Source organism: Orycteropus afer, unplaced genomic scaffold (assembly GCF_000298275.1).
Source record: "Orycteropus afer afer isolate SDZICR_OR568_19922 unplaced genomic scaffold, OryAfe1.0 scaffold00006, whole genome shotgun sequence".
Classification (NCBI taxonomy): Eukaryota; Metazoa; Chordata; class Mammalia; order Tubulidentata; family Orycteropodidae; genus Orycteropus; species Orycteropus afer.
This window is the reverse complement of record NW_006921593.1, coordinates 9534189-9549504: the sequence shown is the minus strand read 5'-3', so window position 1 is coordinate 9549504 and position 15316 is coordinate 9534189. Positions and strand designations below refer to the sequence as shown.

The window sequence follows — 15316 nt, the reverse complement described above, 5'->3', positions numbered from 1 at the left end:
CCCAACCTTCCTTCCAAGGAGTGGCTGGTGGGTTTGAACCACCAGCCTTCTGGTTAGCAGTCAAGTGCCTTAGCCACTACGCCACCAGAGCTCACAGGTCTGACTAGAGGGGTCATTTCTGAAGCTCTTGCCCACTCAGACTCTGGATTTCAACCTCATAGGTCAACGGGCCACCACGTGTCTCTTGTGTGTCATACTACAGTGGCTGGCCTGTTGCTATGATGTTGGGCCACCACGTGTCTCATGTGTCACACTGCAGTGGCTGGCTTGTTGCAATGATTCTGGAGGCCACGCCACCAGAATTTCAAGTAACAGCAAGGCCACAGAAGTCAGCAGAGCCTCCAGGTTAAGACACATGAGGAAGAAAGGCCTGTCAGTCTACATCTGAAAATCAGCCACTAACAACCCTGCGGGTCCCCACAGAACACTGTCTGCTCCAGTGCTGGGAGACAAGCCCCCGGGTTGGAATGGAGGATGGAAGCCACACAGTGGCTCCAACAAAGGACTCAAGCCCTCCTCAAGATGGCGCCGGGCCAGGTAGCATCTTACTCTGTCACACACAGGTCACCGTGAGTCAGAGCCAACTCAACAGCAACCAACAGGCAGATGAGAACCTAAGGGGGTGAGAGACACGGGAGGGCCTTTCTCCTGGGAGACCTTTCCAGGCCTGGCCGAGGACACACCCTGCCAGGAGCCCTCACCAGTGTCCTGGTCCATGCCGGTGGTGACAGTGATATCATCGATGTAGGTGGTGGGTGTCGTGTAGAGGAGGACGGGCCGGTGCAATCCCGCGTAGTTGAAGAAGTCAAAGTTCGTGTTCTGGACAAAGTAGCCTTTGGGGTACCTGGTGCGGGAGGACATCCGCGAGTCAGGGTTACCCTGGGCCCTTCAACCTCAGCTCTCTGCTAAGGCCACCCTACCCTATCAGGAGGGCCACTGGGCAGGGTGGGGCGGTGGGGCAGGGCTGCTCACTTGGAGGTGTCTGTCTTGTAAAGGATGGTGCCTGGAGGCAAGGTGTTGGGCGTGAGTGTGTTGTTGATGGCGATGGTGATTCGGCAGGACTCCAGGGGGCCGGCCTGCACCAGCGTGCTGATGTCGACCTCGAAGGGGAGGTGGCCCCCCTCGTGCTCTGCCATGTGGACCCCATTCACCCACTGCGGACACGAGGAGGGGTGGCAGGCTGGGGCATGAGAAGGAAGCCCTGCATCTCACCCCCACCCTACCAACACCCAGGACACAGAACCCACACGGACTGTGAGTATATTCCCTAATCCCGAAGGCAGCTGATGGCTGGGAGCCAGGAACCCCAAGGCAACACCACACGTGTCTGCCCGCTTTGCCTACTACCTGCCACACTCACCACAATAGCATAGTAGTGGGCACTGCCAAGCCTCAGCACCACTCTCGTGCCCAGGTCCTGGGTCCATCGCAGGGGCAGGACCGTCTCCCGCTCGTACCACACCCAGCCAATGAAGCCACGCAGCCGCCCATCCTGAGTCACGTCATTGAAGCTGGAGGGGACCGGCATGTCCAGGGTGGGGCCCAACTGCAGGGAGAAGACCCAAAGTCAAGGGCAACAGGCAGGAGTCTGTGACCAGGACCCCAGAGATCAAGAGGAACTGGCCGGCCAGGTCCCCCAGCAGCCTTGCTGGAAGGAGGTAGGCTGGGTAAAATGCCTTCCCCCAAACGTGGGGATTCTCGGCGGCCCTACCACCACCATTCTTTGCCAGCAACGGCCCAAAGCCGATGATGTGAATCCTCACAACGGCTCAAAATAGCAAACGCCCACAGCACTGTCCTTGGTGCTAGGTGTACAACCGTTAACAAGGTGGTGCTGTTGCTCTGAGCCAAGGAAAGAAAACCAAATCAGCACGTGCTGTCCAGCGCCTGATTGGCACTAGGAAGAAGATAAGCCAGGGCCCACTGGATACCACCAGAGGCCAGCCCTGGAATCCTTCAGGTAGAAAGCAAGGCAGTAGCAGGCCAGAGAGAGGGGACTCAGTGATCCTCACAGCAGCCAGAGATAGAGTCTTCTTTAGAAACTGTGTGTGTGTGTGAGAGAGAGAGAGAGAGAGAGAGAGATGGCGAGAGAGAGGGAGAGATGGTTTACTGTCCACCTGGACCACTAGAGGAGCTCCTGAGACTGCCAACAGACGACGTGCTCAGCTGTGCCCTGAAAGGTTGGCGGTTCGATCCACACAAGGAAGGCCTGGCAATCTCCTTCTGTAAACGGAGCCACTGAAAGCCGTATGGTGCACAGTTCTAGCCTGACACACATGGGGTCACCGTGAGTCGGCACTGACTTACTTCACAACTAGTAAAGTGGGCTGCACTGGGACATGCAGGAAACAAAGGACCTTCTTTATCTGCCCTTCACAGCGGTGTGCCCCGCGCCTGGCACAGATCCGGGCACACAGAAAGGAGTCAGTAAGTGTTTGTGGACTGGATGGCTCATTTGGTGGTGGCAGGGTGGGGTGAGCCCAACCAAGGGTTGGTGGGGCCAGAAGTCCTTCCTCAGGCAGAAGGCACCAAGGCCAAGGGTCTCCAGGGAGAAGCTGAGCTCAGGACCACAGCCGGCGGGAGAGGCAGGACCAACCTGCGGGTATCAAAACTGACTGAAACCCGGATGATTCCGCGGGGGCCGCGTGGTGGAGGAAACAGTGAGGGGGCACAGGCCTGGCACCCCACTCCCCCTTCCTCTGCTGAACAGCCCAGCACAGAGGAAAAGAACCTGGGTGAGGCCAAAGCCACAGGGGCCCCAAGACCTCCCTCCACCCCACTTCTCTGCCAGGGCCCCACCTAAGTCAGGAGGGAACAGCTGAGCTGCGGTCCCTGGCTGGCTGGCTGGGTGGCGAGTCGCATGCTCTCTCTGAACCTCGCCTGCCAGGGCAGAGCTTGTCCCGAGATGTCCAAACCCACCCCTCAGCCCCAGCCAGGGTCTGGGTGCCGCTGACACTGCGGCTTCGCCCTTCCTCCAGGCAGGGGTGCTGGTTCCTCCCCCGTCCCTCTCCCGCCCCCCAGAGCCCAAGCCCGTTAATCCTCTCACTTCCCCTTGGCCAGAAGCTCTGAGCACAGACAAAAGACACCCCACTTCCCCCACGTGGCTTCTAGCTCGTCCCCACCCCAGCACCCGGGTCGCTGCCCATACAGCGGGGGTGGGCTGCCAGGCCTGCGTCCCTTCACAGCCTCCCTCCCTGCGGGAATCCTCCTCCTCCGGGCCGGGGTCTGACCTCCCGCAGCGGCCGCTTGTACCACTGCTGCTCGAAGCCCTGGCGCCGGTTGTCGGAGAAGTCCGCTCGGAAGCTCCAAAGACCGCCGAGCTCCTTGCGCTCCCGCGACGGGCTCTCCCGGGGATACAGCATCCCGCCCTGCAGCGCCAGCCCGCAGGCCCAGAGCAGCGGACCGACCACCGCCAACACCGGCGTGCCACCCATGTCTGGCGCCCGAGCTCCGCCCCCAATGGCTTTAGACCTGCTCCCGGCCAGGGCGGGCCCGGGGGGGGGGGGGCGGGGAAGAGGGGGGTCACGTGGCCAGAAAGCGCTCGGTCACGTGGGCCGCGTGAGGCCTCGCTCGCCATTTTGATTGAGGGCGCCTGACAGGACTGGAGGAGTCTGGGAGCTCGGAGCCGCCAGCAACGTGTTCCTGCCAGACTGAGGGCGGCGGCCCAAAGTTAGGCATCTGGGAGGGCCACTCGTAGCCCCAGTGCAGATGGGCAGAGGCCCAGGACGCCCTTCCACCCGCAGAGACCTCCGTGCCAGCCCGTCCCGCCCCGCAGGCACTGCCAAGCCCCCAGGCAGGGCGGTCAAATCGGGGCTGCGGGCCTGCGGAACCCCGAGAAATCCCCCACAGCGGAAGGGCGGCTTCCCAACGTTTCTACTGGGAGGCTGGCTTGAAACGCTTCCACTCGTTCATCCTGCCCAGCGCTGGTGAAGGCCTCTCCCCAGGGACACCTGACCCAGGCGCGGCGACCTGGCCTGGATACAACGGTTCAAGTATTTCCCAGTCTTTTTCTTGTTCAGCAAAGCAATCTTCCGATACGGGACCTTGATACTGAAAATGGAGGCCCCCAGGCTAGTAGACACACATGTATTCTCATCAGCAACTAGTTACCCGAGTCCCTGAGTCAGGGGCTTTGCTGCTAACCACAAGGTTGCAGCTTCAAATCCCTCGGGAGGCAGCTCAGAAGGCCTGAAGCGCTCCTGAAAAAACCCCTGAGAATCGCTGCACGGGAACTGGGTTACCGGTAGGAACGGCCAAGGTGGAAAACTTTTCTCCAAAATGCTTGCACTATAAAAATAGGAGAGAAATAGGATACAAAAGTCGATGTAGTATGAGCCGAAGATTGTTAAAATTATGTCCACACAGAGAAATAGATAGTCAAAAATAAGAGTTTCATTGACAAGTCAGAGTTAACAGGGTGTGTTGCGTGAGAAACTATGAACAGAGAACATTCCAGAACTGAAAATGGTGAGGGACTTGAGCTACAGTTACAATGCCCTTGTTAATCCTCAATTAGTTGGTATCTTGCCCTTTGCTTTGATTGGTTGATCATGTTTAATTTTCCTTGTATTTTGGGAAGATGGGTCACAGAACACTAAACTGGCTTATCTTGATTGCGTGAGTGTTGCTGACTCATGCTGGCAGATAAGGAAAACTGAGCTGGGATGTTGCTTCTTGTGTAAATGGTCTTATGACTAGTTTTTGTTTGGTTTTTGGACTAAGGGAGCTATCTTAACTATTGCCTTTAAAACGTTGAATTGAGTGTTGAGCTGTGATCTTGGGCAGAAACTGGCTGCTTTATGACATTATCTGCTTGATCCACTGTCTCCGAATAGCTGTCTACTTCCAGGGAGCGTCCATTTCTGGGATACAGTGATCCTTAGATCACTTCGAGTTAGAGTGTTAAAGTCATTAAAGTCTCATGGACCAAATCTGAAAGGGGTGCTTTTTAATTAGGAGCCATGTACCCAGGGCCCACCTTGTTGAGTTTTACTGCTGTATAAGTGGTGGGCAAGACTTGGGATGGTCCTTTCCAGTGGGATCCTAGGGCTGAGTTTTGATTTTGTTTTGTTTTTAATGTCTTTTCCAAAATACGAAATTGCTGGTTCAAGACTGTATGGGACATGTCTTCTTTCAGGGAAGGGATCCTGAAAGTGGCTGACATGTATTGGGAATAAGCATGGGAGTGGGCCATTGGTCCTTTGGAATGTTGGATCATGTTACCCTTTGGAAGGACTGGGTCTGTGTAAGGTCTTGCTCCTAAAGGCATGGGGTATCCTGTCAGAGTTTCGTAAGGTGGTAGCTGATGCTTTCCTGATAAGGTGGACCTAATAGCCGTGAATGCCAAAGGAAGTACTTTTGGCTAGATAGAGGTAGAAATTCTGCGAACTGAGACAGTTTTTATTTTAGAGTCCCGTTTTTTCCCTCTGCTTTATCAGATGACTGGATGATAGTGGCAATGTAGATGTTGCCAAATTGGCATAACATGCAGATTCTTTTGATATTGGACAATTTAGAAGGCATGCCCAAAAGAGGAAAGTCTTGCTCTAACTATTTTTAGCTACTGTAGTAGCTTGCCTTCAGCAAGATAACCTTCAACCTTATCCAGAAAATAGACATATAATTACAAACATATACTTGTATCCTATAGATGGAGGAAGTTGGATAAAGTCGTCTGCAATGTTCAAAAGGTCCAGTTGATTGAGATGTAACACCAGGTGAGACTTTAAGTCTCCATGGATAGATTGGCAAGAGTAGCATTGATTATATATATATATTTTTTTAGCTTGTTTTTTTGCAGTTACCCTACTAATATTTGCCCATAACCAAAATTATTTTTATTTCAATTCCATTGTGTGTGGTTGCATGCAAGGCTTGAAGAAGGGGAAATTTTAGGTATTCTGGGATGAACAGGTGACTATCTGGGTCATCCCAGAGTCCCTTCCTGGGATTTATTTTACAATCCTGGAGTTTACAATCTTGTTTTCAATTTCAGAGGCTCCTGAACCCTTCCAAGATTATCTGGGGATGTTCCATTAAGAGGGACTTTATCCAGGACACAGAGTTGTTTGGGAGCTCAAAAAGTTTGAGTAGTAGCTGGTTTAGCACAGTAATCAGAATATTTCCTGGATATTCAGGATTTGGTATATGGGTACGAACCTCGACATAATGGGTACGAACCTCAATATCTGTGACAGCAGTTTCTTTAGTCAGTAATGAAGCATCTAATAATTTAGCTATTTGTCTGGCTTTTTACTGGGGCTCTAGTATAAGTGAGAAGCCTTCTTTGTTTCCAGAGTCATGGACTACTTCAAAAGCATATTTATTATCTGTATAAGGGTTTACAGGATGATCCTTTGCCAAATGACAGACTTGAGTTAGTGTGGTTGACCCAGCCTCCTGGGAAAATTTGTGATCTAGGGTTACCTTTACTATGAGGTTAGTATAAGCAGCTTTGGATAACCATCCTGATACTTCCTTTGTTCAGTTTTAACCCAGGAACAAGTAACATTAAATCAGGAGTTTTTAATTGGTGTTTTTCTGGGGTCTGAGCAAGAGCTTGACAAGTAGGAAACAAAAGATAATGAATGACAGGCACAGTTCAGCCAACTAGCAATTCAGGACATGGTGTGACAGCCAGGAGGCCTCCTTGGCATTCTTTAAAGATATCTCCATGTCCTACAGCTGATAGGAGGCTGTAGTGAACTTTGGGCCCATATTTATACACAAGGTAGCAGAGATGTTAGCGACAAAGCCCTGATAGAGAAAAAGTGAGACCCTGAGATCGAGCATATTGGACATTAGGGTGATTGTGCCTGAAAGTCTGGAACCTCTAGATTCACCAGAATCCTCCGGCCAATTAAAAACCTTCCCTTGAAAACCACGTGAAGTTCTCACCTGAAGAGGATACCTCACAAGCTGTCCTCCTCCAAAACCAAACCCTGCTCCCCTTCTTGCCTCAGAACAACAACTGGGGTCAAGTCTCAGCCTGGAATGGAGAAAGAGATACGGTCCCTGCTCCGAGGAAAGAGCTTCCTTACCCATTGGAAGAATTACAGGAACTGACTGATATGTACTGACAGGAAAAGGAGACCATGTGAGGGAGTGGTATGGAGCATGTCATAATAAGGCATGGAATGTAAAGCTGGATTGGGGAGGTTTTACTGACATGGGGTTACTCTTCTGTGGCTCAGGATTTAATGTCCTAGAAAGGGTATCTTGAATCCATCCTAATACACTCCTGTGATGATGATTCTTCAAACCTAGAACTCATAGTGACTAACTGTAAATGAGGTGGGAATGGTGGAATCACCTTGACGGAGTACTGAGGAAGGCCAAGTGCAAGCCATCCCCTGTCCCCTCATCCCACCCACTGACAGTAGAACAGAAGCAATACTGCACCGAAGTGGAACTGCAGAAATCGGAGTCACCATCAAATGCAATATGTGCAAGAGCAGTGGTCCCCATTACACCCCCACCCAAAACCACATCAATCATGAGGGGTGAGGGTGCGTGTCCTAGCTACCAGTATTCCATAACAGAAGTGGGGAGCTTTAAAGAACAGAAACTCATTTTCACACAGTTCAAGAGGCCAGAAGTCTGAATTCAGGGCACCAGCTCTAGAGAGAGATCCTTCTTTGTCGATTTCAGATTTCAGTAACCGGTCATCCTTAGCATTCCTGGGTTTGTAGATTCATCTGCTACACTGCCCGATGGCAGCTGTCTCCCCCCGTGTGTGTCTCTGTGTCTGTTCTACTCGTTTGAGAACTCAGAAGTGATTAGAGTTAGGGCCCAGCCTACACTGGCATGACCTCAGTCGATTGATGAGGAGTCCCCCAGGGTAGTAGACACACATGTATTCTGATCAGAAACTAGTTACCGGAGTCCCTGAGTCGTGTGCTCAGCTGCTGACCAAAAGGTTGGAGCATCAGATCTACCCAGAGGCACCTCAGACAAAAGGTCTGAAGCTCTCCTTCTGAAAAATCAGCCTCTGAAAAAACCCTGAGACACTCCACCTGTGACTGTATTACTGTAGATATTAGATCACACCCATGCCGTTGTTGTTGTTATGTGCTGTTGAGTTGGACCCAACTCATAGTGATCCCTCCTTGGGTTTCCGAGGTAGTATCACTATAGAAGTAGATTGCCCAACCTTCCTTCCAAGGAGTGACTGGTGGGTTTGAACCTCCAACCTTCTGGTTTGCAGTGAAGTGCCTTGGGCACTATGCTACTAGAGCTCCTGATCACACCCTTAGGTATAAACAAAGAAAACAAGCCTATTGCCATCAAATAATTTCTAACTTACAGTAAGCCCACGTATTACAGAACTGCTCCTAGGGTTTTCTTGGTTATAATCTGCACAGAAGCAGATCACCAGGTCTTTCTTCTTCAGCACTGCAGGGCGGGTTCAGACCACCAACTTTGAGGTTAGCAACTGATCACAAACTGCTCGCACTGCCCAGGGATCCATGCACAGGTGTGGTGGTGGTGTTGTGTGCAGTTTCATTGATTCCAAGTCATAGTGACCTTATAGAACAGAGCAGAGCTGCCCCGTTTCCTAGGCTGTCGATCTGTACAGGACCAAATTGCCAGGTCTTTTCTTCCTTGGAGCAGCTGATGGGTTTGAACTCCTGACCTTCGGGTTAGCAGATGAATGCTTACCTATTGCATCACCAGAGCTCCTTCATCCACAGGTATTAGGGTTTAGATTCCATGTATTTTGGGGGAACATAGTTCAGTCCATACCAGACCCCTCTTATCATCTCATTCAGGAATCCATTTTCAGAGTTGATCTTTTCCTGTCTTCCTAACATTAGCGTCTGATGGATTTATAGGTCCTGGGAGGACAGGAAATGCTTTCACCAGGGGACAAAATGAGGGTTCCATGACTCCAACTCCAGGTTTCTCAGCCAAAGGAGCAGCATCAAAGAAAGGATTTTCTGTACTGGCAAGAGTAATTGGCCTTGGTTATGATGAGATTACAGGGTGAGGGCAGCGGGGAGCATGTCTGGAACTTGGGAGGCTTGCAAGGCCATTTCTTGGTGCTTCCTTGGCCATTGTTGATGCTGAGCAGGGAATTGTACAACCATGGCTTTGCCAAAGCGGAGCAAGCACTGATGAGTGGGAGTGGCCCTCGGGAAGGGAGTCTAGAATGGGTTAGATAAGGAAAGGCGGTAATAAACATCATTAAGGGGCCTCTTGCTCCCTGTGCCTCCTGGACTAAGTCCTTTTCCCAGACGGCCGAGAGCAACCACAGTGAAGCTTTAGAGTCCAGCCTCAGCTGGGAGGGACTGTCCCATGAGCATGCAGACAACCTGGACAGTGTCCTGCACATCACTTCTTTCTACCTTCGGCCCAGAGGCCTCTCAGTACAGTGGGAGCCCACTCAGCCCCCATACAAACCAGGCCAGAATGAGAGGCACTGACTCCTGCAGGGCCAGCTGCCAGCATCAGGCAATGGGCGCCAATGGCTAAATGCTCCCACCTGCTCTCCTTTCGGGGGACAATTCTGGGTGATATGTGTGCTCTTGGGAGTGGCCTCAAGCCCTCCTTTGCTGTAGTATTGACTTCAGTGTGGTTAGTTGTCATGGAGTCGGTTCTGACCCCACGTGTGTATAGGAGGACTGCTGCAGAGTGGTGGGTTTGGTTTTGTTTTGTTTTAATTGTGCTTTAGGTGCAGGTTTACAGAGCAGAGTTTGTTTTACATTCAACATTACGTGTGCATTTGGTTTCACTCCCCAGTTACCATCCCCAACCCTAACCCAGTCTCCTCCCCTCCTTGCCCAGTAACCTGCCCCAGTGCCTCTCACAGTTATGCACTCCTGTGGGTCCTACGTTTCCTCCAGGTGAATGTAGCCCCTCTGGTGCCCTGTGGCTGATTGCTCCAAGGGATGCAACTCCATAGAGTATGTGGGTGTGTGTCACCCTGGGTTGAGTGGTCTGCGTGTACATCTTGTTTACTATTGGGCTGAGAGCCAGCCCCTGGGAGTGAGCTTTATTCCAGGCCCGAAGTATATCCCAGGGCCATAGTATTGGGGGTCCTGCCAGACTCCATCCGACCAGTAATTGTGGTCATTGTTGTGTTTTTGAATTTTGTTTCACATTTTTCCGCCCACTCTATCCAGGATCTCTGGTTTTGATCCTTTCCCAAGTGGTTGGCATTGGTAGCTGGGCACCATCTAGTTCTCTGGTCGCGAGGTCCATCATGTCCAAGGACTGATTGCTTCCAAATGTCCTTGTTTTTATGCACTTGCTCCATAGTGTTTTAAAGGCTGTGAACTTTTAGAAGCAGGCAGCCAGGCCTGGCTTCCAAGGCACCTCTGGGTAGGTTTGACCCACCAACCACTTGGCCTGCAGTCCAGAAGTCCAGAGCTTAACCATCTGTGCAACCCAGGATTACTCACCCCAGTGTTGACTTTTCCTTTTCCCTGTCTCATTCTCCTTCCTCACTCCTGTTTCCTAGGATTATCTTCCAAAGAAGCTACCAGTATCTTGATCTTTCTCTCAAGCTCTGCTTTTGGGGAAAATTCTAATAAAAACCCATACATTTATGGTTTTTTAAAATTTGCAGAGCTCTGGTGGCATAGTGCCTAACACATTTGACTGCTAATCAGAAGGCTGGTGGTTCAAACCCACCTGCCACTCCTCGGAAGGAAGACTGGGCAATCTACTTTCATAGTGATACCGCCCTAGAAACCCAAGGAGGGGTTGCTATGAGTGAGAACCGACTTGGTGGCAGTGAGTTGGGGTTTTCTTTGGTTTTAAGATAGCTACCTGGCCAACTGACTGGAAGAGACTCATATTCATGCCTGTGGTGCAGTGTATGACTTGGTATGGCCTTTCTAGCCATAGTCTTTGGAACTGCCACTGGATTACTGGGTGGGACCATGCAAATAAGGTATGTAGAACTCTGATGCTGGGATTGGTTAATTTTGTCAGTTTTTCAGGCTTAAAATGAGCCCTCCTAGAGGCAGAGATGGGATCTCACTGCCATCAAGAGAGAAGAGCTAGAGGTGAAGTAGAGTGCATCCTTGGACCCGAGATCCCTGTGCTGGACGTCCTTGGCAGAGAGAGACACCCCAGCAGCAGTGGAACCAAGAGGCAAGAGACAGAGCAGTGGGCTTTCCGGCCCACAGAGTGAGAAAGCTGAGTGCCCTTGGGCAGGAGGGGGCACCTAGGTATACCTGTCGACAGAGCTAAAAGCTTTGTAACACTTGCTCAAACAGGGCAGAAGCCAGGCCAAGAGACCAAGGGCCAGAGAGGTTGTGTCTAAGGACACAGCAGAGGGCAGACTGTTCTGATGAAATAATTGCATCCTGACCCCATTTCTGAACTTGAATTGTAGCCTATTACTTCCCTAATAAATCCCATAATCGTGAGTATTATATGTGAGTTCTGCGTGGCTGCTGCAGTGAATTGTCGAACCCAGCAGAGAAGGGGTGAGGGCCATAGGAGAGACGGCTGGTGTCAGGGTTAGTAAAAAGGCTGGAGGGTGGCGGCATGTCTGGCCTCATAGGAATCAGCCTGCTGCTGATGGGCTGCTGATGTTGATTCTCTCTTCCTCTTGTGAAGTTAGAGGAGGGCAGAAGATGCTACCTCCAAGTCCTTTTAGCAATGCCCAATCCAAAGAAAGGTGATCCAGTGTAAAACAATGTCATTATTATGACATGCAAGTAATATTTTGCTGAAGATAATTCAAAAATGGTTGCAGCAGTACATCACCAGGGAACTGCCAGAAACTCAAACCAAATTCAGAAGAGGATATGAGATGAGGGATATCATTGCTGATGTCAGGTGGATCTTGGCTGAAAGCAGAGAATACCAGAAAGATGTTCGCCTGTGTTTTATTGACTATGCAAAGGCATTCAGTTGGTGTAGATCATAACAAATTATGGATAACATTGCAAATAATGGGAATTTCAAAACACTTAACTGTGCTCATGAGGAACCTGTATGTAGACTAAGAGGCAGTTGTCTGAATAAAACAAGGGGATACTGCACCATACTTACTCAAACTGTATACTGAGCAAGTCATCTGAGAAGGTGCACTAGGTAAAGAAGAACACAGCATCAGGATTGGAGGACAACTCATTAACAACCTGTGATATGCAGATGACGTAACCTTGCTGAGAGTGTTGAGGAATTGAAGTGCTTACTGATGAAGACCAAAGACTAGGCTTCAGTATGGGTTACATCTTAACATATAGACCAAACGCCTTTCAACTGGACCAATAAGCAACATCATGATAAACAGAGAAAAGATTGAAGTTGTGAAGGATTTCATTTTTCTTGGATTCACAGTCATTATCCATGGAAGCAGCAGTCAAGAAATCAAACGCTGGGCATATCTGATGCCAAAGACCTCTTTAAAGTGATAAAAAGCAAAGACGTCATAAGCAAAGATGTCATTTTGAGGCCTGAGGTACGCCTGACCCCAGCCATGGTATTCTCACTTGCCTCGTATGCATGTGAAAACTGGACGATGAATAAAGAAGACCAAAGAAGAAGTGATGCCTTTAAATGATGGTGTTGGTGGAGAATACTGAAAATACCATGGACTACCAGAATAACGAACAAATCTGTCTTGGAAGAAGTACAGCCAGAACGGTCCTTAGGTGTGAGGATGGCATGACTTGGTCTCACATACTTTGGACATGTTATTAGGAGGGAATGATCTCTGGAGAAAGACATTGTGCTTGGTAAAGTAGGAGTCAGTGAAAGGTAGGGTGACTGTCAGTGAGATGGACTGACGCAGTGGGTGGAACAGTGGGCTCAGAGAAACCAAGGATTATGAGGATGGCACAAGCCGGAGAAGTGTTTCATTCTGTTGTACACAGGGTCACTGTGAGTCAGAACTGCCACAATGGGATGTTAACAACAAGAAGGTATTTAACGTCATTGGTTAAAACCACTCTTTCCTCTATGGTTTTCCTTCTGTCATGGTTCTCTTCATGTCTGGTGACATTGGAGTGGACTCTGGCATCTTTGGGGTCTGGCTAAGGGGAAGTTGAGCTGGGAATATGTGTAGTTTGAGTTCAGTGAGGTTGAGTCACTTCCTACATACAATTAAATTATTTTTAGCTCATCCAGTGTCAGGAGCCTCCTCGGCCAGAGGACCACCTTTGAGGAGAGGACTTAGGACACTGGCCAGGGCGATGAACCTTAATTATCACAAGGTTACGTAATGAGCGCGGATGTTCCTGCTACCTACCTGCCCACCTACTCACCTGATACCTTGACACCAAGGTTCAGGACCAGAGGTGAACTTTGCCGTGCAATGCTAGTAGAGGAGAAACAAGGCCTGAGCTGACTGTTGTCCGAAGTTAATGTGTGTAAAATCTTGAGACGAGCAGAACTGTAAGCAGGCCCATTCTTGGCCATACCTGGTCATGATGTAAGAGCACTCCCAACAGTATCCTCAGTAATTAAGTATGTACAGTTCAGTACGTCATTGTCAGGTGCTGCGACGCTGACTCCAACTCAAACCAACACCATGTGACTCATATCGACACCATGTGACTGAGTAGAACTGCCCCCATAGGGCTTTCTTAGCTGTAATCTTTGTAGAGGCAGACTGCCAAGTCTTTCCCCTGCAGAGTGGCTGGATGGGTTCAAACCACCAACCTTTCTGTGACCCCTCTGGTATTTAAAATATCAGTGTTTGCATCACCCAGTTTCTCCCAAATTACCCAGCACCCAAAGCACCGCCTGAGAACGTAGGACAGACAAGGATAGACTGTGCTTTTCCTGGCGGTGGGGTGCAGCAGCAGAGCATGTCCCTGCAAGGGGAGAGAGTCACCGGACAATCAGCTGACCAGAGATCAAGGGCAAGTTGGAGACTTCCTCTTAATTTTTTTTCCCCCAGTACAGGAATTTTATTGCATTTTTAACACATCACAAATAAGTCTTAGGAACCATTCGGTATCTTGTTCTTTCTGCAGCTGGACAACTCTTAGAATTTATTCATCAACCTGCTGAACTGTTTTTTTCTCCAGAGCCACACATACCATCCAAAATCTTTCTGATATCCTTATTTTTACTTCCTGTTGCTTCTGAAACAGCAGCTGAGTTTGACACACAATCATTGTCATTAACTCATCTTTCTGGGCTTGAGATCATGAACATTGAACGCCTGCAGGTATATTTTTTACCCATGAAATTTCAGATCTCAGCAAGAGACCTGCTCAAGGGCCCCCGGCGCTCAGAGCCTCACGTTCACGTTCTGCACCTGGCTACAGAGTGAGCAATGGCTACATGCAGACAGCGCCTCTGTTTCGCCAGTTTGTCAGCCTGGGGCCTCTTCTTTTTCTTTCCCAGGAGACTGAGTTCCACACTGATGGGACTGAAGTCTCTCCGCAGATCCCTCTGGGCCCTTCGCCGTAACTGTGGGTCCCTTGAATAATGCTGACATTTCTGGACTGTTGACAGTCAGGTTGCTGTGGATGGTCTTCACTCTCTTCATAGTTGCAGCAAAAAGAACCCCTGTAATTTAAAAAAAAATGTTGCTGCAGAGAATTCACACAGCGAAACGTATACCAATTCAGCAGGTTCTGCATTTACAGTTCAGTGACAGGACATTCTTGGAGTTGTGTAACCAACCACACTCACCCTCCTTTTGTGAGTTGTTCCTCCCCCTGTTAACATCAACTCACTGCTCCCTAAGGTTCCTATAGCGAAATGAATTCCTTTATGTGGAACTCATTTTGCCTTGGTTCTTTGGAAAAAGAGCTTGAGAGATTCCTCCCCTCACTTACCCCCATCCCCGAACCCTATGGAGTTATCTTTGCCCTAGTTTCTTCTCCATAGGGTTTATTACTTTTGTCCAGGTTGATTGACATTTGCTGGGTAAGGTGGTTTGATATGTTTTGTCTGGTCCTGGGCTGCAGCCTGCCCTGTGATTGGGATGGACCTTACAGGGACTGGTTAATGGACTATGCAGATGAAGTGATTATAACCTACTATGCAAATAGGAGCTCTGGTAGCATAGTGCCTAAGGCACTTGACTGCTAACCAGAAGGCTGGCGGTTCAAACCCACCAGCCACTCCTCGGAAGGAAGGTTGGGCAATCCTACTTCTGTAGTGATACTGCCTCAGAAACCCAAAGAGGAGTTGCTATGAGTCAGATATGACTTGACGACAATGAGTTTGGTTTTGGTTTCTCTGCTGAGTTACAAACTTGAGCTGCAGTCTACAGGGGGAGCCTTAACTCTATGTTGAGTCTTGACATAAGTTCAGACACTGTTTAAGTTTTTGAGGTAACTTTCCCCAATGCTTGCTGACCATGAAACCAGAAGTGTGGCTCTCCTTACACAAGGTG

At 49.7% G+C, this 15316-nt stretch overlaps 2 protein-coding genes across 2 annotated transcripts in view; both read right to left on the bottom strand.

Annotated features, from left to right (window-relative positions):
* Window positions 1–3434, bottom strand: part of GUSB (glucuronidase beta) — a 12967-nt gene extending 9533 nt beyond the window's left edge. The window contains exons 1-4 of the mRNA XM_007942524.1: window positions 3231–3434; window positions 1361–1546; window positions 973–1154; window positions 702–844 (exon numbers count right to left, since the gene is read on the bottom strand). Of these exons, the coding sequence (XP_007940715.1) occupies window positions 702–844; window positions 973–1154; window positions 1361–1546; window positions 3231–3434 (715 nt within the window). The remainder of the gene's footprint in view (window positions 1–701; window positions 845–972; window positions 1155–1360; window positions 1547–3230) is intronic.
* Window positions 3435–3545: 111 nt separating this feature from the next.
* The window catches only part of ASL (argininosuccinate lyase), a 32307-nt gene continuing 20536 nt past the window's right edge, over window positions 3546–15316 (bottom strand). The window contains exon 18 of the mRNA XM_042781062.1: window positions 3546–3821. Within this exon, the coding sequence (XP_042636996.1) occupies window positions 3546–3821 (276 nt within the window). The remainder of the gene's footprint in view (window positions 3822–15316) is intronic.